General features: G+C 34.2%; 1 protein-coding gene and 1 pseudogene across 1 annotated transcript; both read right to left on the reverse strand.

The window, feature by feature from the left end:
- Nucleotides 1-5,889: 5,889 nt before the first annotated feature.
- On the reverse strand, nt 5,890-6,826 carry LOC141553442 (olfactory receptor 4F3/4F16/4F29-like; annotated as a pseudogene).
- A 12,610-nt stretch (nt 6,827-19,436) lies between these two features.
- Nucleotides 19,437-20,375, reverse strand: LOC141553443 (olfactory receptor 4F3/4F16/4F29-like). Its single transcript, XM_074285102.1, has one exon. The coding sequence runs from the start codon at nt 20,373-20,375 to the stop codon at nt 19,437-19,439; it is 939 nt and encodes a 312-aa protein (XP_074141203.1).
- Between the last annotated feature and the right edge of the window lie 1,712 nt (nt 20,376-22,087).

The raw sequence follows: 22,087 nt of genomic DNA on the forward strand, positions 1-22,087 counted from the left end.
ATAGCAATTGTTTCTCTTGAAATTCAAACTCTTCCTAGATTAATTTTTTGACCAGGTAAAAAAGGCCTTTCTTTGCCTGATTTCTTACCTAACCTTAATCATTAAATGACCATTGTCTCAGACAAACTGAGACCTGGTAAAGACCTTAAGCTTAAAAAGGCCTAGGCCTTCCACTGCAACCAGGGCCATCAACAGTTGTCCTGATCAATATCTTGTCATTGGATCCAGATACTCTGGAGAAGATAGGGTACCTGGTGACTTAGCACAGACTTGCCTCACTTAAATCCAATTCACTTGCAAGTCATGACATCATTTTTCTGAAACCAGATTTCATGGTTCTCTCCTAGAATGGAGAACAAACAACCATAATGTTTGTGGTACTGATTGTTCTGGTTCTGGTGATGCTGGTGTTGATAGTACTGATGCTGGTGTTATTGGTAGCATTGTTTCTGATGGCACTGATGCTAATAGTGCTGAAGGTACTGATCTTAGTGGTGTTGATGGTCCTGATGCTGGTGGTATTAATGCTGATAGCATTATATGGTAAATTAACAAATTACTAGCTTAAATTATGGGGAAAAAACTTTACTGAAATAGCAAATACTGTAATTTAAAATTCATGCAGAATTCTTATGCAACAAGAGAACTAAACAGTTCTGCACACATATATTGTATCTAGGATATACTATAATATATTTAACATGTATAAGACTGCCTGCCATCTAGGGGAGGGGATGAAGGGATGAAAGGGAAAAATTAGAACAGAAGTGAGTGCAAGGGATAATGTTGTAAAAAGTTACCCATGCATATGTTCTGTCAATAGAAAGTTATAATTAAAAAAACAAATAAATAAATAAAATTTGTGAAGAATAAAACCTATCCAATAATTAGATATCAAATAATCACGAGACTCAAAAAGTCAGATTTTTTTTCTTATTCTCATTTGTGTTAGGCAGACAAGGCACAAGAATAAAAATCTGATAATAGGCAGTTAATCTTAAAAAAATCAAATTTCAGGGTATGACCTAGACCAATTTAGTCCAGCAACAATGAAGCAAGTCAATAGATTAATGACCACTAATTCTTATAATTAAATTTGATGCTTTGATGGGCTTATTAGGAATAATTTCTCTTCTCCAGACTTAAAAAAAAAAAAAACATGAGTGGCAAGCACTTTGATGTAAATCTTTAGCCAGGGAAAGCTAGCAGCATTCCTTCCTTTTAAGTTAGATAACTATCTAGTAGCTGGATTATCAGTGTCATACATATGATATCATATGTATTATATCACGGTCCAATGAGAACATGGAAATTTCAGCATAATAGCAACATTTTAATGGCTTATATATATTGATATATATTTATAATGGTTTGTCATATTATTGAAAATATTGATCAGGATGATTTTAATTCAATAAGTAATTTAATTTAATAATTGATGCAATGTCCTAATCAATCCAATAAGCATTTACTAAGTATATACCAAACAGTAGATACTAGATGATGTTTTTCAAAGGCAAAAATCAAATGGTGCCTTCCTTTCAGGAACTTACATTCTATCAACCTAAATAGCATATATCAAATACTGTGGCTATACTATGCTATACTACTTATGTTATATATTAAGTGTATGGAATTGTGCGCTGCTTATACATACTAAAAGATTGTAAACAAAGTAATCAACTTCAAAAAGATTCCATTTAGAATTCTTCTGTTCTCTGATTAAAGACTGAGGATCAAGAGAAATAGCTAGATAAATAGCAAATACTGAGTGATCGTTTCTTGTTAATTTACAATTCATGTAGAATAAAACAGTTAATTTAAAAAGCAAAATTTAGGATATGATTCAGACCAGTACACATTTAGCCCAGTAACAATGAGGTGGCTAGGAATAAAAGTACCATTAAGAAATATTTATATTTAAGCAAAATGTTAAGGAGACAGAAAGAAAGAATTTTCTTATTAAACTAAGGAAAAACCTGAGAATTAAGGTTCAAAAAAGAAGACTTCAACTATATTTCTTCTCTCTAATACTCCTCAAAATTTAGTTCTGGTGCCTAATCTTAACACTATCACTACTCCATTTTTACTTCTTCCCTTCCTCCATCCCATCCCCACTCCTAATCCTGAAAGTACTTTGGCTTTATGTTATATTTACAGCTTACTTAAACAATGGGTATTTATCATATATATAAATTTGGTGTCCCCCTTCTCCAGTAGAATGTAAGCTCTTTGAAGATAGGTGCTATTTGTGAAGTTTGGAGGATTGGTGTTTTTTATTTGTTTGCTTGTTTGTTTGTTTGCTGAAGCTCTAATACCAAACACAGTGCTTTAAATATGTTGGTGTTTAATAAATGCTTCTTGGATTGAATCAAATTTCATCTATCAACAAACATTTATGAAGTGTTTATTATATGCTAGAAACTGTGCTAGACAATGAAAATGCAAATACAAAAGTGAGATGACTTACTAGGGTATGTAATTTATGTATTAAATCAAATCAAGTTGAAATAAATTTAATTTCTATCAAAAAAGAATAAATTCATTAACAATTCTGTTAAAAAAAATCACAGAAGATATAATTCTGAAGAAATCCTCACTATAACTGAAATAAGAAGATATAGCATTGCATGTGAGGGAAACATAAATCATAACAGGTAAAATTTTCACTGAAAAAAAAAGTACTATAGAATCTGTGTATATGAGTAAATGTTTACACATAATAAGAATGTAATGATAGGGATATGCAAGGATGTCTTTCATTTGTATAATCCTTTACATTTAAAGCACTTTCACATCTGTTATCCTATTTTACTCTCACAATAATCCTGTGAGGTAAATAGTGTGGGTATTATCTCCATTTTCCCAAGGATGACACTAAAGTTCAATATCAAACAGCTAATAGTGTAGTGTAGTCAGAACTCATATCTTATTTCAAGATTCTTTACAGATTATTATTTAGTCTGCAAAGCAATAAAAGTGCAGCAAAATATTTTATTTTATTTTTGCTGTTTATTTTGCAATTAGGGTTAAGTGACTTGCCTAGAGTAGCACAGATAGGAAGTGTTAAGTGTCTAAGGTCAGATTTGAAATCAGGTCCTTCTGACTTCAGGGCTGGTGCTCCATCCACTGCATCATCTAGCTGCCCCAGGGCAAAATATCTCAATATGAGGAAATTATAATACTAGAATGATAATAATACTTTATTTTTTTAAAAAGTAAATTATAGCATTCTTTATTTATAAAAAGAGTGAAGAGGGATTTTTTGTTTGTTTGTTTATTTATTTGGTTGGTTTTGTTCTGTTTTAGTTTGGTTTTTTATGGCTATTTCTAGGATAAGTAGTTCTAGAATGTGTAATGTATTATACTTGGTCCTTAGCAGTTAAACCCAACTTTTCTAATTCCCATTCTGTGACATTTGTATCTGTCAACCACCCCAATTTTTTTAAATAAAATTCTATCCTTGACTTCTTTGCTCATGATTGTCTGTTTTCTTTTCTCTTTCTGATCGTTACAGCATTGTCTTCAAGAATTTTTGCCCTTTTTTGCCATTTAAGTATAGGAATTTCTCAAATCCCATCTCTAAAACTATCTATCTGCATTCTCTCTTGATGATTTCATTACTTCCATTTCCAAATTATGAATTCTTAATTATGAAAGTAACTGATAAATTTGTATTTCTGGCCTTAATATTTCTTCCAGCTCTAGACTTAGGCTTCCAACTCCCTATTGTATATTTCAAAATTTATTAATATAACCAATATAATAATCCTAGCAGAAAAGGAATATCATAATTCTCACAATCAGTTTAGACTCATAGACTTAAAGCTGGAAGGATTTTAAAAATCATTCAGTATCTATTTTTACTTTAGGATTCAAGAACTAAGGGCCAGAGCTACTAAATTATTTCACTTAAAAAGCAGTAGTTCTTTTGATAAGCATGCTGACCCAGAGTAATTATAACTGTCTTTTCTAAACCATAAGTTATCACATTAATTATTTAGCCTGGAATTTGCTAGGAATCAGTTGAGTTAGCTATAATTTTAAGGTTCCAGTATCTTTTGTTTTTTTCTGAAAATCAATATATTTCCACACTGACAAAGATGTGTGACTCCTTCTGTATCACTTCTCCACCAAGAGATCAATAGTGATTCTTCATCACTGATACTCTTAAATCCTAATCAGTCATTGCATTGATACAGCTCTTAAGTAATTCATACTTGTTTATGTTTATAATGTTATTGTCATAGCATAACCTATCATCTTGATCTGCATTAGTTCTTACTTATTAGTTCTCTGAAAACATCCATTTCATAATATCTAAAAGATCATTTCTTTTTATTTCTCCATTACCTTTTAAAGATTACTTATAGCATCTCATAAATCACATTTATCAGATTTTTCAGGACTATGAGATCTAGGAACTTGAATCATTAAGGGCAACGTTCTTACCATCATCACTTGTGTTCATTTCAGATAATAATTGTGACTGCTCTGTATTTCCCAGTCCAAAGATCATTCTCCTTGGTAAAAGCAAAATAAGGATTAAGTAGTTCTGCCTTTTTTCAGTCATCCCATCCCATTTTTGGAATGTCCTTCTTGCCCAACATAGCTTCTTTAAAGTCTTTTATGTTTTCCAGAACATTCACTCCCAAGGACAACTTATTATCAATCTTAATAATTTTTTTAAAAAAATACAAAAAATTATTTGGAATGATGTTACAGAAGTATATTTCTAAAACTTCCTTTTTAGTTTCTCTAAAAATATCAATAAATATTCTTTCCTCCACTTATAACTTTTTCCTGACTTTTCCTTTTAGGAAAGTATAGGAATGAGGGTTAGGGTATTCCTTGGAAATGAAGTAGTAGTGAAAACAAAAATCAACTCTTGTCTAGATGAGATGATTGCTTCTCCATCCCCTGAAATGACTAGTGCCATGATTTACCTGAGGAGAGAAATAAACAGACAGAGAAACAGATAGATAGATAGATAGATAGATAGATAGATAGATAGATAGATAGATAGATAGATAACAAGATGGATAGATGGATAGATGGATAGATGAATGGATGGATGGAGATATAGATTTATATAATTTTTCTGTCTCTTTGTCTCTGTTTCTGTCTTTGTGTCTAGCTCTCTCTCTCTCTCTCTCTCTCTCTCTCTCTCTCTCTCTCTCTCTCTCACACACACACACACGTTAGGATTACTAGGTGAGAACTCAGGTTGTCTGGACAGTGACAAGGTGAGAATTCAGGTTGTCTGGACAATTACAAGGTGAGAATTCAGGTTGACTTGATAGAAGGAGCAAGCTCATTGGCTGAAGTGGTAAGCTCCAATAGCATATATTAAAGTTGCTGCAGTTAAAAAGCTCATAGTTGGAGCTGGAATTACCACGGCTGCTGGCACCAGACTTGCCCTCCAATGGATCCTCGTTAAAGGATTTAAAGTGTACTCATTCCAATTACAGGGCCTCGAAAGAGTCCTGTATTGTTATTTTTCGTCACTACCTCCCCGGGTCGGGAGTGGGTAATTTGCACGCCTGCTGCCTTCCTTGGATGTGGTAGCCGTTTCTCAGACTCCCTCTCCGGAATCGAACCCTGATTCCCCGTCACCCGTAGTCACCATGGTAGGCACGGCAAGTACACACACACACACACACACACACACACACACACACACACACACACACACACACACACTCTTAGAACCATTCTTATAGAAACATGCCCTTTATTCATTTTTGGCTCCATTCCCTTGTTTCATCTTCTATATAAACCTCCAATTGAGCGTTTTCAAAATGTAACTCATCTTCTTCTATGAATAAATTCTCCTCCAGATTTTGCTAATTCTTCTAACAGGGAGTTTTCATATCTTCATCAAATTACTTAAGAGATTTTCTTGAAACTCACAAACTGGCTGCACACTTTCTTCATTGCTACCTTCATCTCTTTGTTCCTTAAAGTATAGATGATTGGATTCAGAGAGGGAGTAAGAACTATATCAAAGACAGCAAGGAAGTTATCAAGACGTGATGTAGTATGTGGTCTTGTATAAACAAAAATCAGTGGACCAAAGAATAAAACCACAACAGTGATATGAGCTGACAGAGTGGAGAGGGCCTTAGAGATACCACCTGATGAACGTTTCTGAACAGTGACTAGGATGAAGATATAGGAGATGATCAAGATGAAAAACACACACAAAGACATGAAACCACTGTTAGCAGTGACTATGAACTGCAATCTATATGTGTCTGTGCAAGCAAGTTTGATAAATTGAGGAAAGTCACAATAAAAACTATCTAATTCATTAGGGCCACACAAAGGCAAGTGGACTATAAAAGCCAGTTGGGCCACTGAATGAATAAGACCAATGATCCAGGCAGCAGCCAAAAGCAAAATGCACATTCTTGGACACATAATAATTAAGTAGTGGAGAGGCTTGCATATGGCTACATATCTATCAAAGGCCATAGCTATGAGTAACACCATCTCAACACCTCCAATCAGATGAATAAAGAACATTTGAGTGAGGCACCAGAGAATGAAATAACTTTGTGCTTTTGGAAAGATCACTCATCATCTTAGGAGTAATGACAGAGGACATCCCCAGATAAATAAAGGAGAGATTTGCCAGCAGGAAATACATGGGAGAGTGCAAGTGAGACTCAGAGGTCACTGTGAGCACAATGAGGGAATTTCCCAGCATGCTTGCCAAGTAGAACACAAAGGAGAAAACAAAGAGGAAAAGTTGAATATTCCAAGAATTGGAAAGTCCTAGGAATACAAATTCAGACACCACAGAATAATTTTCTTTGTCCATCGACTCAGCAGGATCATCTCTTATGTTACCTATAAAAAAGAAAAATCCAAGAGATTTCAAATTACTATAAACGAGTTAGCAACAATGATGTCTAAAAAGGAAAAAGAGAGCTATTAAAACATTTCAAATGCACTGAAGAAAACATAAATTCTGAAAGAAGTGCAAGCAGGACAGTTTAAAAAAATAACATGTTGACTCTACATCTGTATATATGTATATATGTGTATGTGATACATACATATGTACATATACATATGCAGATATTATTAATGAGTGGGATGGAGACTCAATTTCATATAAAATGTTTCTATTCTATTGTTTATATAAATGTCTTTTGGGATGTTTAAGTTCAGGATAAAAAATAAAAATTTTTAAAACAACAAATTATTTGGAATGATGTTACAGAAGTATATTTCTAAAACTTCCTTTTTAGCTTCTCTAAAATGGAGCTAATCTAATGGAGCTTCAATTTCATATAAAATCCATTCTTTTCTCTACTAACTCTACTAACTACTAAATCTACTAACTAACTACTAGCTATTTTATCTATTGGCATAATTTCTTCTGTCATCCCTTTACAGATAAATCCAAAATCTTTGGTGGTAGGTGATTACCCTGATTTTCATATCCATATCTGGAAATGCATTAGGTATATCTCCAAGAAAAGGCCTACCACAAGCAATTCATATTTAAATAATACCAAAATTAATTAATTATCTCCGTCCCCAGACCCATTCCTATTAATGGTAACATTTTTCACTGAGTCACTTGTTTTCAAAACCATGGTGTTAATTTGATTTCTCTCTCTCTCTTCCCCCACTGTCATATACCAGATACATAGTTTTATCCAACTAATTCTAAAATATCTTAAATCTATTTCTTTCTCTCTATCCTTATGGCCACTGCCTTAATGGAGGCTTTCATAACTACCTGAACAGAGTCCCAACCTGTATTCCTGTACATTTCCTCCAATTCATCCTTCATACTTTTTCCAGACTAATCTTCCTTAATGAAAAGATCTGATCATGTTAATCCTTTGATCAAAACCCTGCAACAGCTCCTTTGTAAACAAACCCTGGTCAAGTTCAGTATGCTTAGCCTGGAATTTAATCAAAGTATTTACCTGGATTCATTTAATGTTTCCAACTTTATTTTCATTCTTCTGTCTTACAACTTCACTACCTTATTATGAAATTACACCTTTCACCTTCTCTGTACACATGCTATGCATACCACCTCAATATATGCCCATACTAACTGGCTCCTGCTCCTTGAATGCCACCCCAAATATTTATCTACTTAAATGATTCCTGGGTGATACCTTCCCAACCACCTATTAGAAAAATAGTAATAACTCTTTTAGAAAATAGGATGGAAGGGTTGGAAGGATTGACCTTGAAAAGGAATTGTCCTCCTCTAAAAACAGAAGGAAGAAAAAGGAAATGAGAGAAAATACTAGATAATGAAGATGGGGAAGAGGTGTGGGAAAGATTAGGGAGCTCTCAGTAGGTCATTTTAACATTTTTAAAATTAAAATAAGAGACAAAGTCATCTACTGAAAATGAAGGAAGGTGGGTAGGATTAAAAACTAATTAGAAAATATTTGGAAGTACAACAGGAGGTAAATAGATAAAAATGTTACTGAGTCATTTCACTTGCAATGGACTCTGTGACTCTATATGGATTTTGTTTTGGGGGGGGGAGGGTTGGCAAAGATTCTATGGTGATTTGCCATTTCCTTCTCCAGCTCATTTTACAGATGAGGAAACTTAGGCAAAGAAGGTAAGGTGACTTGCCCAAGATCACATATTTAGTAAGTATCTGAAATCAAATTTAACTCAGGCCTTCTTCAGTCCAATGCCAGCCCTCTATCCATTCAACCACTTAACTGCCCCTAATAGATAAGATCAGCAAAGAAAAGCCTTAATACACAGCAACCAGGGCCCAGCTGAGTTTGAATAAAAAAAAAAACTTTCAATAAACTCACTTGGTAGGAGTTTGTGGATTTCTCTAGCTCAAACCTCCTTTCAATGATCATTAAACATTACTTACTCAGCTACTATTATAAAGGCTCTAATATACACATTTAAATTAAAGAGAAAAATAAGGTAATGCAGATGGAAATTTATTTCTACTTGGGCAATAGAACATGTATACAGATTAAGTGAAAGAATGCAATTTGAAGATAAAGCACTGACATCTTCTAGGTCCAGGACAGGCTTCATGTAGGCAATGGTTCTTCAGTTGAGACTGGAAAAAACTAATTACAAGAGACAGAAACACAGGAAAAGCCTCTGGGGATATGGATGATGGAATATTAAAGTTCAAGAACTGCTAGTTTGCTTAAGAGAGAAATGCATGATTTGAATTAATGACAAATGGAAACATGGGCTTGGCTCAGAATAGAGAGATCTTAACATTTCAGACTGAGGAGTATGATTTTAATTCCAGAGGCAAGAGGGAGACACAAGATTTTTGAGAAGGAACATAACATTATCAGATTCATACCTTAGATTTAAAAGAATGAATTAATATAAAGGTAGCATGTGATACATGAACGCCAAAGTGTTAGAAATAGGAGCCTTCCAGTCCAAATCTTTAGTTTTATAGATTAAGAAGCTAAGACCTAGAAAGATTTCACAGGGTATAAGTCAGAAATTTGGAGCCTGAACATTAGTAACTTGATTTCAAGGATAATATACTTTCTACTGTACCACATTGTTTCAGTAGAAATCAGGGGGATATGAAGACAACTGTGGGCTGAGTGGGAGAGAAGGTAGATAGGGAAAGGAATAGGAAGAACAATGACCGGCTAATGAAAAGAGTAAATGTATCTATTTTCCAATTGTGAATCTACAAATTATTCAATATGAAACCTCAAGGAATCTATTTTAACCTTTCTGCGGTTGGATGTCCTTATCTATAAAATAAGAGAGTTGGACTAGATGATTTTTTAAGGTACTATACTGTTATAAGGACAAAATAATTAAATCAGTGCAAGGAATTGGTTTGAAAAGCATACCCAGAAACGGAAGTAGATTAGTCAGATACAGGACTTGAACTGCAATCTTCAAAATTCCATGATTCAGCCCCCACCATGTTACCTATCTTGATTTATACCTATAGTAAAAGCTTAATAAAGGTATGCTGGATGAAACTGAAAATTAGTACAAAATTTTTAAGAGACTTGGTAGTTAGAAAAAAGAAAAGGAATCAAGTCAAAAGTACATGAGGATTGAGAGTGTGATTTTTTTAATATGAGGAAAAATTGGGGTGGTAAAGGAATTAGAGGGGAGGAAAAAAAATGAAGATACAAGAGGAGGGCTGACTGAGCAATCAATAAAAGCAAAAGGAGAAGCATTGGTCTCAAAGGAACAAGTGAAAAAGTTAACATTGAAAATAAAGTTTTTCCAAACATATTCCTCTAAAAGAAAAGAGAAGAAAAGGAGAAGACAATAAATAAGAAAGGTAATAAGGAAGTGTGGTAAAAGGTAAAGGGAAGAAAGATTAGGAAGCTCTCCTTCAGTAGGTATTATCAACTTTTTCAGTAAAATAAGACACAAGGTTACCTGATGAGAGTATGAAGTGAGTAGGACAGAAGACTAATGAGGAAAAAAGATTTAGAATCACTGCTTAGTCAAATAGATAAGATTAAAAAGAAATGAAGAAAAAATAATAAAAGAAGAAACAGAAAAACCTATCTATACAACAGGGATCTAAGTGAGTATGAATAGTTTAAATTTGTGTTAACTCCACCAGTTGTGGCTTGTTATTCCCTCTAAAAATGTTAGGCAGCATGGATGGCCATGAAAGAAAATAGAAAATGGGACATTCTTGGTGCTAGAGATATTGAAGGAAAGCAGAGAAAGTTTAGGAAACAAGAGAATCTAGCATTGAAGAGAGTTGACTAGGGAAAGGGTCAACCATGAGGTCTAGGCAGTTTAGGGAGCCACACAAAACTAGAAAGAGGAGATATTCAGAGAACTTGAAGACAGGAGAGATTTTCATCAAAAAAATAAATAAATAAAATAGAAGTCCAGTAAGCAGAGCAGAGTGGGATAAGCTAGATTTTTCTTTTACTCTTGAATTTTGATCTTTCCTATGGGGTCTCTGACTTCCAGATGAAATTAAATGCACTTTTCAGGTGTATTTGCCCATCTCTATAATCTGAAATTCTTCAAATTGATTCTCTTTTCCTGTGTTTAGCTCCTTCTCCCTACCCCTTTTTTGAATCCTATCCTAGTAAGAGGCAGCTCTCTGTAGTCTTATGTAATGGCCAATCTTTCCTTATCAAAATCTGGTGTCTGCTGAAACATTAACTCTACTTCCTGATGAAGGTTTTATTTCTGTTTCTGTCACCTACCTCTTCTCTCACAGGACCTGACATTGGAGAATTGATGCAACGTTTGAAGGGCTCTCAAACCTTAGCCTGCTACTGTTTATAAGGACCAAAAGCACTAAAAGCATTATAAAATGCTACCATAGATGGAAAAACAACTCATTAGCAACATTAAAAAGTAGTAGCCAAGTGAAGCTGCAGAAGCTGTGGTTTCTAGTCTGATATCATTTGGCCAGAACAATTGTCTCCTAGGATTCTGTTGGTTTTCCCATGATAACTGTAGGGAAATGCAGTTAATAAAAGATGGTTAGAACAAAGCATGAATGCCCCTTTTGGCTCTTTCCTGGACCAACTTTCAAACAGTTGCTTTATGAAGGGGCAGTTAAGAAACATCCACACAATATTTTAGAAATATATAATTTTACAAACTCATAAATTAAAATATTTACTTTACTTGTCCAAATTCTAAACTACTTACAACCAATTATTGTAGGCAAGTAAAAGAGGAAAGTATATAGAAATCAGAAATAAAAAAATTATCCTGCAATGTAGAGTCTACAGCATGAACTATTCAAATAGGTGAGGGATCCATATTTTTTCCGTCATGGGGAATTCATAACTTACTAGATAAATCCTAGATAATTGTCCAGTGACTAAAGGGATAATGTGATTGGCTCAACATCATATAGCTAATAAGATTTTTGAGCCATCATCTTCCTCATTCTGAGTCACGGTATGTCTTCTATACTACATTGTTCCTACATGTTTGAACCACAATTTCAGTAAAAGAAAATAGGTCAAGTAAAGTAAAAAGGTCAAACAGCTAGTTTCTATATATTCTATTTCTTCCCTCCCAGATTCACATTTCATTTTTGACTAGGTAAAATAGGCCTTTCTCTGATTCATTTATTACCTGGTCTTAGACATTGATTGGCCATCGCCTCAGTCAAACTGAGATCTTGGCCAAAATCTTGGCCTTAAAAAAGCCAGGTTCTCCCACTGAATCCAAAGCCATCTCTAGTCATCCTGCTGTATATCTTTTCACTGGATCTGGATAGTTCTGGAGTTAAAAATAAGGTTGTGACTTTTCACAACCCACCTCTCTGAAATAATGGTCCTCTTTGAGGCAAACAACATCAATATAATGCAAAAGAGTATAGAAACTGAATTGGTCTTTCAAAAATGAATTTCTCTATGGACATTTGAAACTTTTTTTAGACAATTCCAGCTCCTCAAAGAAGCAGCTTTTAAATATGAAAATAAAACAAAATCAAAGAGGAAAAAAACATAGAATTATCCCCATCTCATGAAATATTGAATAAGGAATCATGCTTGAAGGAATGACATCCAAATGTAAGGAAACTGGGACAAGATCAGCATGCCTGACTGATAGGAGATTTTAGGGACACCCTAGAAGACTGACCTAAAGCCAGAATAATCTTGGACTGGTCTACTGCAAGATTTGAATAAACTTTGCAGGAAGATATATAGGGAAAAGTCAGTTCCTCATCATGTTCCTGATTTCCAAATTCTATTAATTCTCCACAAATCTTGCTCTAAAGAGAGTCTGGAACTCTGGAAGGCTGTGTATCCTCTTTCAAAGTAATAAATAAGGGAGCAGAGCCAATATGGCAGATAGTAGACAGGACTTTTCCTGAGCTTCTCCTGGCTTCTGTCAGAATCAATACCAAATCAAGCCTTTAAATGGATATTAAAGTGACAGAACCCACAAATATTTGGAATGTAATAATTTTCCAGCATAAGATATCCTGAAAAGATTTCAAGAAAAGTCTTTCTCAAATAGACCCAGGGGGGTGGGGAATTGGCCCAGCACAGGCACAGAGCTGGAAGGCCCAGGGAGGAGAGTCCCAGAACTAGGAATCTAGTGGCAGACTCTCTCACTACAAAATACAGCAGCATTGGCTACTCTGTCCTGGTTCATAAGGCAATGAATACTCAGACTAGCTATAAGACCTACAATACAACTACAGAAGGCAAATAGTGAGCCAGTGAACCCCAGCATAACAGGTGGGACTTGGCCAGGCCCACTCCTGGCACAAGGGAGGAAGCCTGCAGTATCACTGGCTCCAGGACAGTCAGCTGGCCCCTATCACCCTGTAGAGGAAGTTGGAAACAATCTCCCCTGTGCCTTAGGAGCAAAAAAATGAGCAAAAAAAAAAAAAAAAAAGCAAAAAGAGGTCTAACCATAGAGAGCTACATAGAGATAGGTAAGACCAGAACCCAAACCCAGATGAGAACACTAAAGACAAAATGCCCCCAGGTAAAGCCTCAAAATGGGAGATAAACTGGTCTCAAGCTCAAAAGGCTCTCTTGGAAAAGTTCAAAAGGAATCTTAAAAGAAAGTTACAAAATAATGAATAAAGAATTTTTCTTCTTTCTAAAGGTTTGTGCCATACCCAACTCTTATACAGTCAGTCATACAAGTAATCATGATCTCTACCCATTCTAAATCATATATATAAAAACATGCTCCAGAAAATGTTCTTGAGTTGGCTACATCAATAAATTATAAACTTTCTGAGGATTATCCTATCCATGTGCTATAGTAAGCAATGGCAAGATGAAAACCCAGCCACCTCATCCAAGAATGAGGCAAAATAGTGGCTTCCAAATTGTAGTGGGCATAGAACCTGGCTTAGGTATAATCCCTACTTATTTTAAGATTTTATCAAAGTTTATAGCAATTTAGCAAGGAACAAAAACCTGGTCCTGGCACAAATTCCTAGGCCAAGAACTTTAGCAAATATAAAACTCTTAGCACAATAAATACTGTACAAAATCAGCTACCTTTGCAGTCAGTCCCAAGGATTCCATTTTTAACCTTGTTTAGACTTCAAATACATGTACAGCCAGTCTGTAGAACACAGGGGTCTGCACATAAATATCCTATCTCTCTATGACACTGTAATGAGGTGGCACTAATCCAATTTCCTCAGTGATGTTTATGGCATTTACCAATCAACATATTTTACCTTTATGTGGAAGTTATTTATTCCAATCTATAAAAAGCAGCAGAGCTGCCTGCTCCAACTGCTTGCTGCCTTGATAAGCTAATAAACTCCTTTGTCTTATTTCTTCAACTTTGTATTATGGCCAAAATGAGTCTGAACCCAGATTTTCTTTTAACAATATAACAGCAAGGGAAAATTGGAAACTAGTATGGCCAAAACTAGGTATTGACCTCCACCTAACACTATATACCAAGATAAGATCGAAATAGGTTCATGAATTAGATGATATTATAAGCAAATTAGAAGAACATAGGATAATTTACTTCTCAGATGTGTGGAGAAGGAAAAAAATTGTGACCAAAGAACTAGAACTCATTATTGAACACCAAATAAATAATCTTGATTATATAAAATTAAAAAGTTTTTGTACAAACAAAATTAGTGCAGGCAATATTAGAAGGGAAGCAAGAAATTGGGGAAATATTTTTACATTTAAGGGTTCTGATAAAGGCCTCATTTCTAAAACATAGAGAGAATTTATAAAAATTCAAACCATTCTCCAATTGATAAAAGGTCAAAGGATATGAACAGACAATTTTCAGATGAAGAAATTGAAACCATTTCTAGTCATATGAAAAGGTGCTATAAATCACTATTGATCAGAGAAATGCAAATTAAGACAACTCTGAGATACCACTACACATCTGTCAGATTTGTTAAGATGGATTGAAAAGATGATGATGAATGTTGGAGGGGATGTGAGAAAACTGGGACACTGATACATTGTTGGTGGAATTGTGAATGGATCCAGCCATTCTGCAGAGCAATTTGGAACTATGCTCAAAAGGTTGTCAAACTGTGCATACCCTTTGGTCCAGCAGTGTTTTTACTGGACTTATATCCCAACAAGATCTTAAAGGAGGGAAAGGGACCTGTATGTGCAAGAATGTTTGTGGCAGCTCTTTTTATGTGGCAAGAAACTAGAAACTGAGTGGAAACCCATCAGTTGGAGAATGACTGAATAAGGTATGGTATATGCATGGTATGGAATATTATTGTTCTATATGAAATGAACAGCAGGATGATTTTAGAGAGACATGGAGGGAGTTACATGAACTAATGCTAATTTAAATGAACAGAAACAGGATTTCATTGTAGGTGGCAATGGCAAGATTATATATTGATTAATTCTGATGGATGTGGCTCTTCTCAACAATGAGATGATTCAGAGGAGTTCCAATGATCTTGTGATGATTAGAACCATCTACACCCAGAGAGAGGACTATGGGAACTGAATGTGGATCATAACATAGCATTTTCACTTCTTTTGTTGTTGTTTGCTTGAATTTTATTTCTTTTCTCATTTTTTCCTTTTTGATCTGATTCTTATTGTGTGGCAAGATAATTGTATAAAAATGTATGCCTATATTGGATTACATATTTAAAAAAAACAAAATAACAGCAAGATAAAATACCAGAAAAATTATTCCAAAATAATCACAAATAAACTCTTAAGCAACTGAACTTCATAATAAGCCATTTCATCAACATTCTACCTAGATCCCCTAAATCACTCACCAACATGACCTTTTCAACCTTAGAAAACTACACTACATAATTTTAACTTCTTCATCTATCTTCTAATGAAATCTTCCCCCTCCCAGAATTTGAACCTCATTCTACCATTCCCATTTCTGATTTTTTTTATTTGTCCTCAGGATCAAAGCAGGCACAGGATTATATAGATTTTAATTCTATAATATTTCTTTATGCTTCCCCTCCTTTTTAATCCTACCACCAAACTAATTTACAACTTCAGTAACTCTCATCTGGACATTTACAATAATTCCTAACTGTTATTTCTGTAGCCAATTTCTCTCCCTATAATCCACCCTGCTAGCCAATTAATCTTCCTCAAACACAATTTTGTTGTCACCTTTCTCATTATCAACAAACTTCAGTGACTCCCTGCTGTTGACCAAATGAATTCCAAATTCTTTTATATGATATTCAAAACCCACCTTTCCAGTTTTATCTCTTACCATTCCTACACACACACACACACACACACACACACACACACACACCACATCACATGCCACAAGACTATTTTTCTCATTCCAAAATTGTCATATTTTTCCACCTTTTCTTCTTCTCATATTACTTCTCATACATGGAATGCCTATATCTTAGCTCTGTTCATACATATTTTTTTCTATTCATGCTACACTTGCCATATTAGATACTACCTCTTACATGAAGCTTTCCCTCACCATCCCAACTCATAATGATCTCTCCATCTTCTAAACTATTCACTTATCAGAGCTGCTACCATTAGACACATACCCTAAGTCCTGTTCTATTCTTTAGGCATTTAACAAATATACTGCCTTTTATTAGCTCTTGCCTTGCTGTCACAAATTATCATTTAACATTTCTAGTATAATTTGACCTTTTATGGTTGCATACTTTCTCTCTATAATTAAATTTTAAAATCCTTGAGGGTCTGACAAAATATCAACCTTCTCTCTCTCTCTCTCTCTCTCTCTCTCTCTCTCTCTCTCTCTCTCTCTCTCTCTCTATATATATATATATATATATATATATATATATATATATATATATATATATGCCATATTTCCTTTTAATATCAACCTTCTCTCTCTCTCTCTCTCTCTCTCTCTCTCTCTCTCTATATATATATATATATATATATATATATATATATATATATATATATATACCCCATATTTCCTTTTAATACACACATATATAGTTTATAATCAATAGGTTTTTGTGGAATAAATAAAGTGATGAAATTTGATATCATCATGAATGAACAAATGAATGGATAGGTAGGTGAAGAGTTAAAATCTAAAGAGGAAATTGATATATGTTTGGGGTTGGGAGAAATAAGGAATAATGAGGAAAGAACATAAGACTTAAAATGATGAACCATAACACCAAAGAGGATTTTAAGACTAAAAAGGGGTTCTGTGCTACATCCAACATAAGTAAACTGCATCATCTCTGACGAAACAGATAGGATTCCTGGCTTCTTTTAAAGCACAACTCAGATTCAGTTGCTATGCATGGCCTATCATGATTACTCCAGGTCCTAACATTTTCTCACTCTTAAAATTAATTTGTATTTTTAATATATTTTATATTTATTTACTCTTTCCATGATTTATCCCACTACCTAACTACTGTAGTTCCAGAAGAATGACAATTCCTTGAAGGCAGGGGCTGTTATATTTTGGATTTGTGTTCCTAGAACGTAACACTAATGTCTTGCAGAGAGTAAGCATTTCATAAACATTTGTTCAAATGAATTTCTTGTTAAGTGGCACAATGGACAGAATGTTGAGTCTAGAATCAGGAAGACCTGAATTCAAATCCAGCCTCAGACACTAACTAGCAATGTGATTGACACTAGGTAGGTCATTTAACGACTATCTGCTTCAATTTCCTGAACTGCAAAATGAAGATAATATTACCTATTTCATGGGGGTATTTATGAGGATCAAATGAGATATTTGTAAAATGCTTAGCATAGTAACTAACACATAGTAAACATTGAGTAAATAAATGCATGACATCCTCCTTGCCCCATCTTCTTTTAAGTGTAATAGAAGTAAACTATGTATCACCAAATTGGGATAATTAGACTTATTTCGAAATGATGAATGAATAAACTAAAATATTAAATTGTTAATAATCAGAGATTTTAATTGTATAAAAATAGGTTGACAGAATTCCTCATGAAAACAGAAATCAAAAATTTAGAACATGAAACAAAGTACAAAATAAATCATTGTATACCACTTGTCATTCCAATAAACAGGAAAGGATAAAGTACTTTACCTTAGTCCTCAATAGTTAACAGGAATTAGTGCAGGAGACTAATATGGATGGGTAGCAATAAAATAATAATCATGACAAAATCATTTCCATGTGAATCAATTGACTAATAAGCAGTTATTAGGCACCTGTTATGTTAAAGACACTGTATTATTGATGGGATTACAAACACAATAATGAAACTGACTATTTCTAGGAGCTTAAATTCTACTGGAGGGAGGTGATTGACGAGGAATGAATAAATAAATATTTTGATGGTAAATTGAAAACCAAAGGAATCTCTCAATAAACTATGTAACTTTGAGGAAAAAAATGTCTAAACTCAAATTTTAGTTTAGGAAACACTGAAAGTAAAATATTAAAATTCAAAGATTCACAAAAAGATAGGAGACTATTTTTACAAAATACAATTTATAAAATTGAAAAACCAGAGTGTGTATGTACATGTGTGTATGTAGCATATATTACATATATATGTATATCTGTATATATATATATATATATATATATATATATATATATATATATATAATATGTTAAAAGAAGTCACAAGGACACTAAATGGCAAGCAAGTTAACACAAAGTACAATGTTTCAGATTGCTCTGATTCTAATAGAAATTTTCATAGGAAAAAAAAGGCTATCTTTAAAAATTAAAAAAAAAAAAAGGAAAGCCTTACGTAGCAAAATTCTTTGTTAGGTACAAAATAAATGTTAAGCAAATCCAACCTAAATCAAACAACTTCAGAACTGGGCTTTAAAGCAAACAATAATAAAATCTTTTAAAATATCACAACATGAGTAATGGCAATACTTTAATTACCCAAAAATAGATTGATAAGTTTTTTTATAGGAATAGATAGAGGCATGAAGTTTGTTTGTTTGCTTTGCATTGGATAAATGGCTATTTCTTAGAGTAAATAATTTAAAAACCCACAAGAAAGGAATCTGAACTGGATCTAGTAATAAGGAATTAAACCTTAATCCTTTCCTTACCTTCAAATATGTAAAACATCACCTCTTTCTTGAAACTTTTTACACTGGTTTTCTGGGGGCACTAAATCCTTTGTATTCCCTTTTGACTTTCTGACCATTATTTCTATATTTCCTTCTTTAGTATTTTTTCCTCCTGTCACCTAAACAGAGCCATTCTTCAAATTTTATAATCAAATTCTTCTCTCCTCTCTATATGCTTTCTTCTGGTGACCTCATGCTAATCCTTTTTGAACTTTCATTTGTTTTTATGTAGAGAGCTGTCAATTATACAGCCTCAAGCTCAACTCCCGATCTATATTTCCAACTGTATGCAATTCCATTTTAATGTTCCTCCAGGAATTCAAACATTATGTCCTAAACCATTTTCTTTTCTTCAAATGAACTTTTCTAAATATTCAGTTTTAATCATTAGAGGTTTTTGTGTCCTCATCAAGTCCTCATTAAGAGATGTTATTGAAACCCACAAGCTGACTGCACAATCTCCTCATTGCCAACTTCATTTCTTTGTTTCTGAGCGTGTAGATGACTGGATTTAGAAAGGGAGTCAGAACTGCATCAAAGATAGCAAGGTATTTGTCTAGTTGTGATGGGTTGAATGGCCATGTATAGAAAGATAAGCATGGAACAAAGAACAAAATCACCACAATTATGTGAGCTGAAAGAGTGGAAAGAGCCTTAGAGGAACCACCTGATGAATGTTTTTGAACAGTGACCAAGATGAAAATGTAAGATATGACTAAAATGAGGAAGACGCCTATGGACATGAAGCCACTATTGACTGATACCATGAGATTTAGTCTATATGTGTCAATACAGGCAAGTTGGATGAGCCGAGGGAGATCACAATAAAAGCTGTCCAGCTCATTGGGACCACAAAATGGCAGATTAATTATAAAAGCCATTTGGACCCCTGAATGGATGAAACCAATGATCCAGGCAGCAGCCAGAAGCAATGTGCACATTCTTGGACACATAATAATCAAATAATGGAGAGGTTTACATATAGCAACATATCTATCAAAGGCCATGGCTATAAGCAGCACCATCTCCACACCACCAATCAAATGAATAACGAATATTTGGGTAATGCACCCAGAGAATGAAATGACTTTGTGTTTTCTGAAAAGGTCACATATCATCTTAGGAGATGTGGCAGAGGAAATCCCCAAATCAATGAAGGAGAGATTGGCCAACAGGAAATACATGGGAGAGTGTAAGTGAGGATCAGAAGACACTGTGAACATAATGAGACAGTTTCCCAGCATGCTTGCCAAATAGAATGCAGAAGAAAATACAAAGAGTAGAAGCTGAATATCCCAAGAATTGGAGAGTCCCAGGAATACAAACTCAGACACTGCCGTGTGATTTAGTCTATCCATTGATTCAGTCAGCAGAGATTCCTCTGAAATTACATTAAGAAAAGAATGAAGAATCCAATTACTAGATATTTAAATAATATCCCAGAATCCAAGTCAATTCAACAGATAGCTGGCAAAGGACTACATTTTGCAAAGCATAATTAACCAATTCATATCATTGAAATTTAACCGGAAAGTTACTGACATAAAGCACTACCCAAAGTTAACACCTTCAATGGCATTTCTCTAGCTCCTTCCTCGAAAGACTTTCCTGAAAGGAAAGGCATGATGGCTGCATAGTAAATGATTGGGAGTGGAGGGAGGGGAAATAAGGGGAAGAATGGGTTAGGCAGTGCAGAATCTAAAAAGAAAAAGAAAGAATTAAGAAATTCATCTATGTCCTGCTGTGGTTGATGATTTTTGTTGATGAATACTTCCATGGAAAATTTAATACTCTTTTATTTCTTTTTTGTACCATGGACTCCTCCTATCTTATCAAAAACATTAAGGGCCTCTGATTCACACTCTCTTTCTCCCTGTGATCACAAAGCATGCATAGGACTTGGGTCATTCAATCAGCCAACAAGCACTTTTATTATGTGTGTACCTGGCTCTAAGCACAGGGGTTACAAAACAAGGAAGAAGCCCTGCATCAGTGACAAATTCTGCTGTTTACATCATTGAGCCATATATATATATGTGTGTGCGTGTGTGTGTGTTCCAAATAATGGTGTTTTTTATTATTTCTCTTATTCCACATTCCACATTCATTTTTGGAAAAATTTGAGTTCTATTTTTTTTCCCTCTGTCCCTTACCTCTCTCCTACTGAAGACAATAATCTGTAAATCACATTCTAGTCAAAATCCTTGGTACTTCTATTTCCAAAATACCTCTTAAATATATCCCCTCCTCTTTTTTCTCCATTGTCATTTTTCTCCTATTATTGACCTTAATTTTCATCTATACAAACTGTTATAGTAACCTCTGATTACATTTGTCTTTCCTCCTTCACTTTCTCAATTCACCAATCCCTCCCTCATATCTCTTCCAGCTTAAGCTTCTTAACATATGGATTAAATCATGTCAACCAATTGCTCAAAATATTTCAACAGCTCTGCACTAAACCCATCAAATTTAGTATTCTTAGTTGAAATTCAAAGTTATCTGCAATCTGAAGCTACCCTACATTTCCTAGTTTATTTTATACTACTCACTTCTTGATACTATGCCTTCTAAAATACTAAGCTTCTGACCCTCCCTAAATATATTGTGTACTATTCAACATTCATAATATGGCACACTCTATTCCCTACTTCTTCATCTATCCTCAATATCTTCCTAATGAAATGAAAGTTCCTGCATGAAGTTTTCCCAATCCTTGCCACCAAAAGAAAATAATGACTCTAAAACATAGCCTGATATTTTACTTGCATTTATTTATCTTTATCAATTCAATTTTAAAATATTTATTCATCAACAAGAACTTATTAGGTGCCTACTACATGGCAGCTAAACTAGGAACTGGGTACAAAGATAAAAATGAAATAATATTGTAAACTAAGGAATTGGAATTGTAATTGTAAACTAAGGAAGTTTAACAATCTAGTTTGTAGTCTCGTTGTATGTTATTCTCCTTCTGCTAGACCAGCCAAACTGGTCTTCTTTCTATTCCTTAAAAAAGGCATTCTACCACTTCTCTCTGTCCTTTGTCATTGGCCATTTTCCATGCTCA

The sequence above is a fragment of the Sminthopsis crassicaudata genome, chromosome 2 (assembly GCF_048593235.1).
Source record: "Sminthopsis crassicaudata isolate SCR6 chromosome 2, ASM4859323v1, whole genome shotgun sequence".
Lineage (NCBI taxonomy): Eukaryota > Metazoa > Chordata > Mammalia > Dasyuromorphia > Dasyuridae > Sminthopsis > Sminthopsis crassicaudata.

Bases quoted from the DNA above. Each gene is read 5' to 3' on its own strand.
- LOC141553443 (XM_074285102.1), bottom strand. From the start codon at position 20,375: ATGGATAGACTAAATCACACGGCAGTGTCTGAGTTTGTATTCCTGGGA.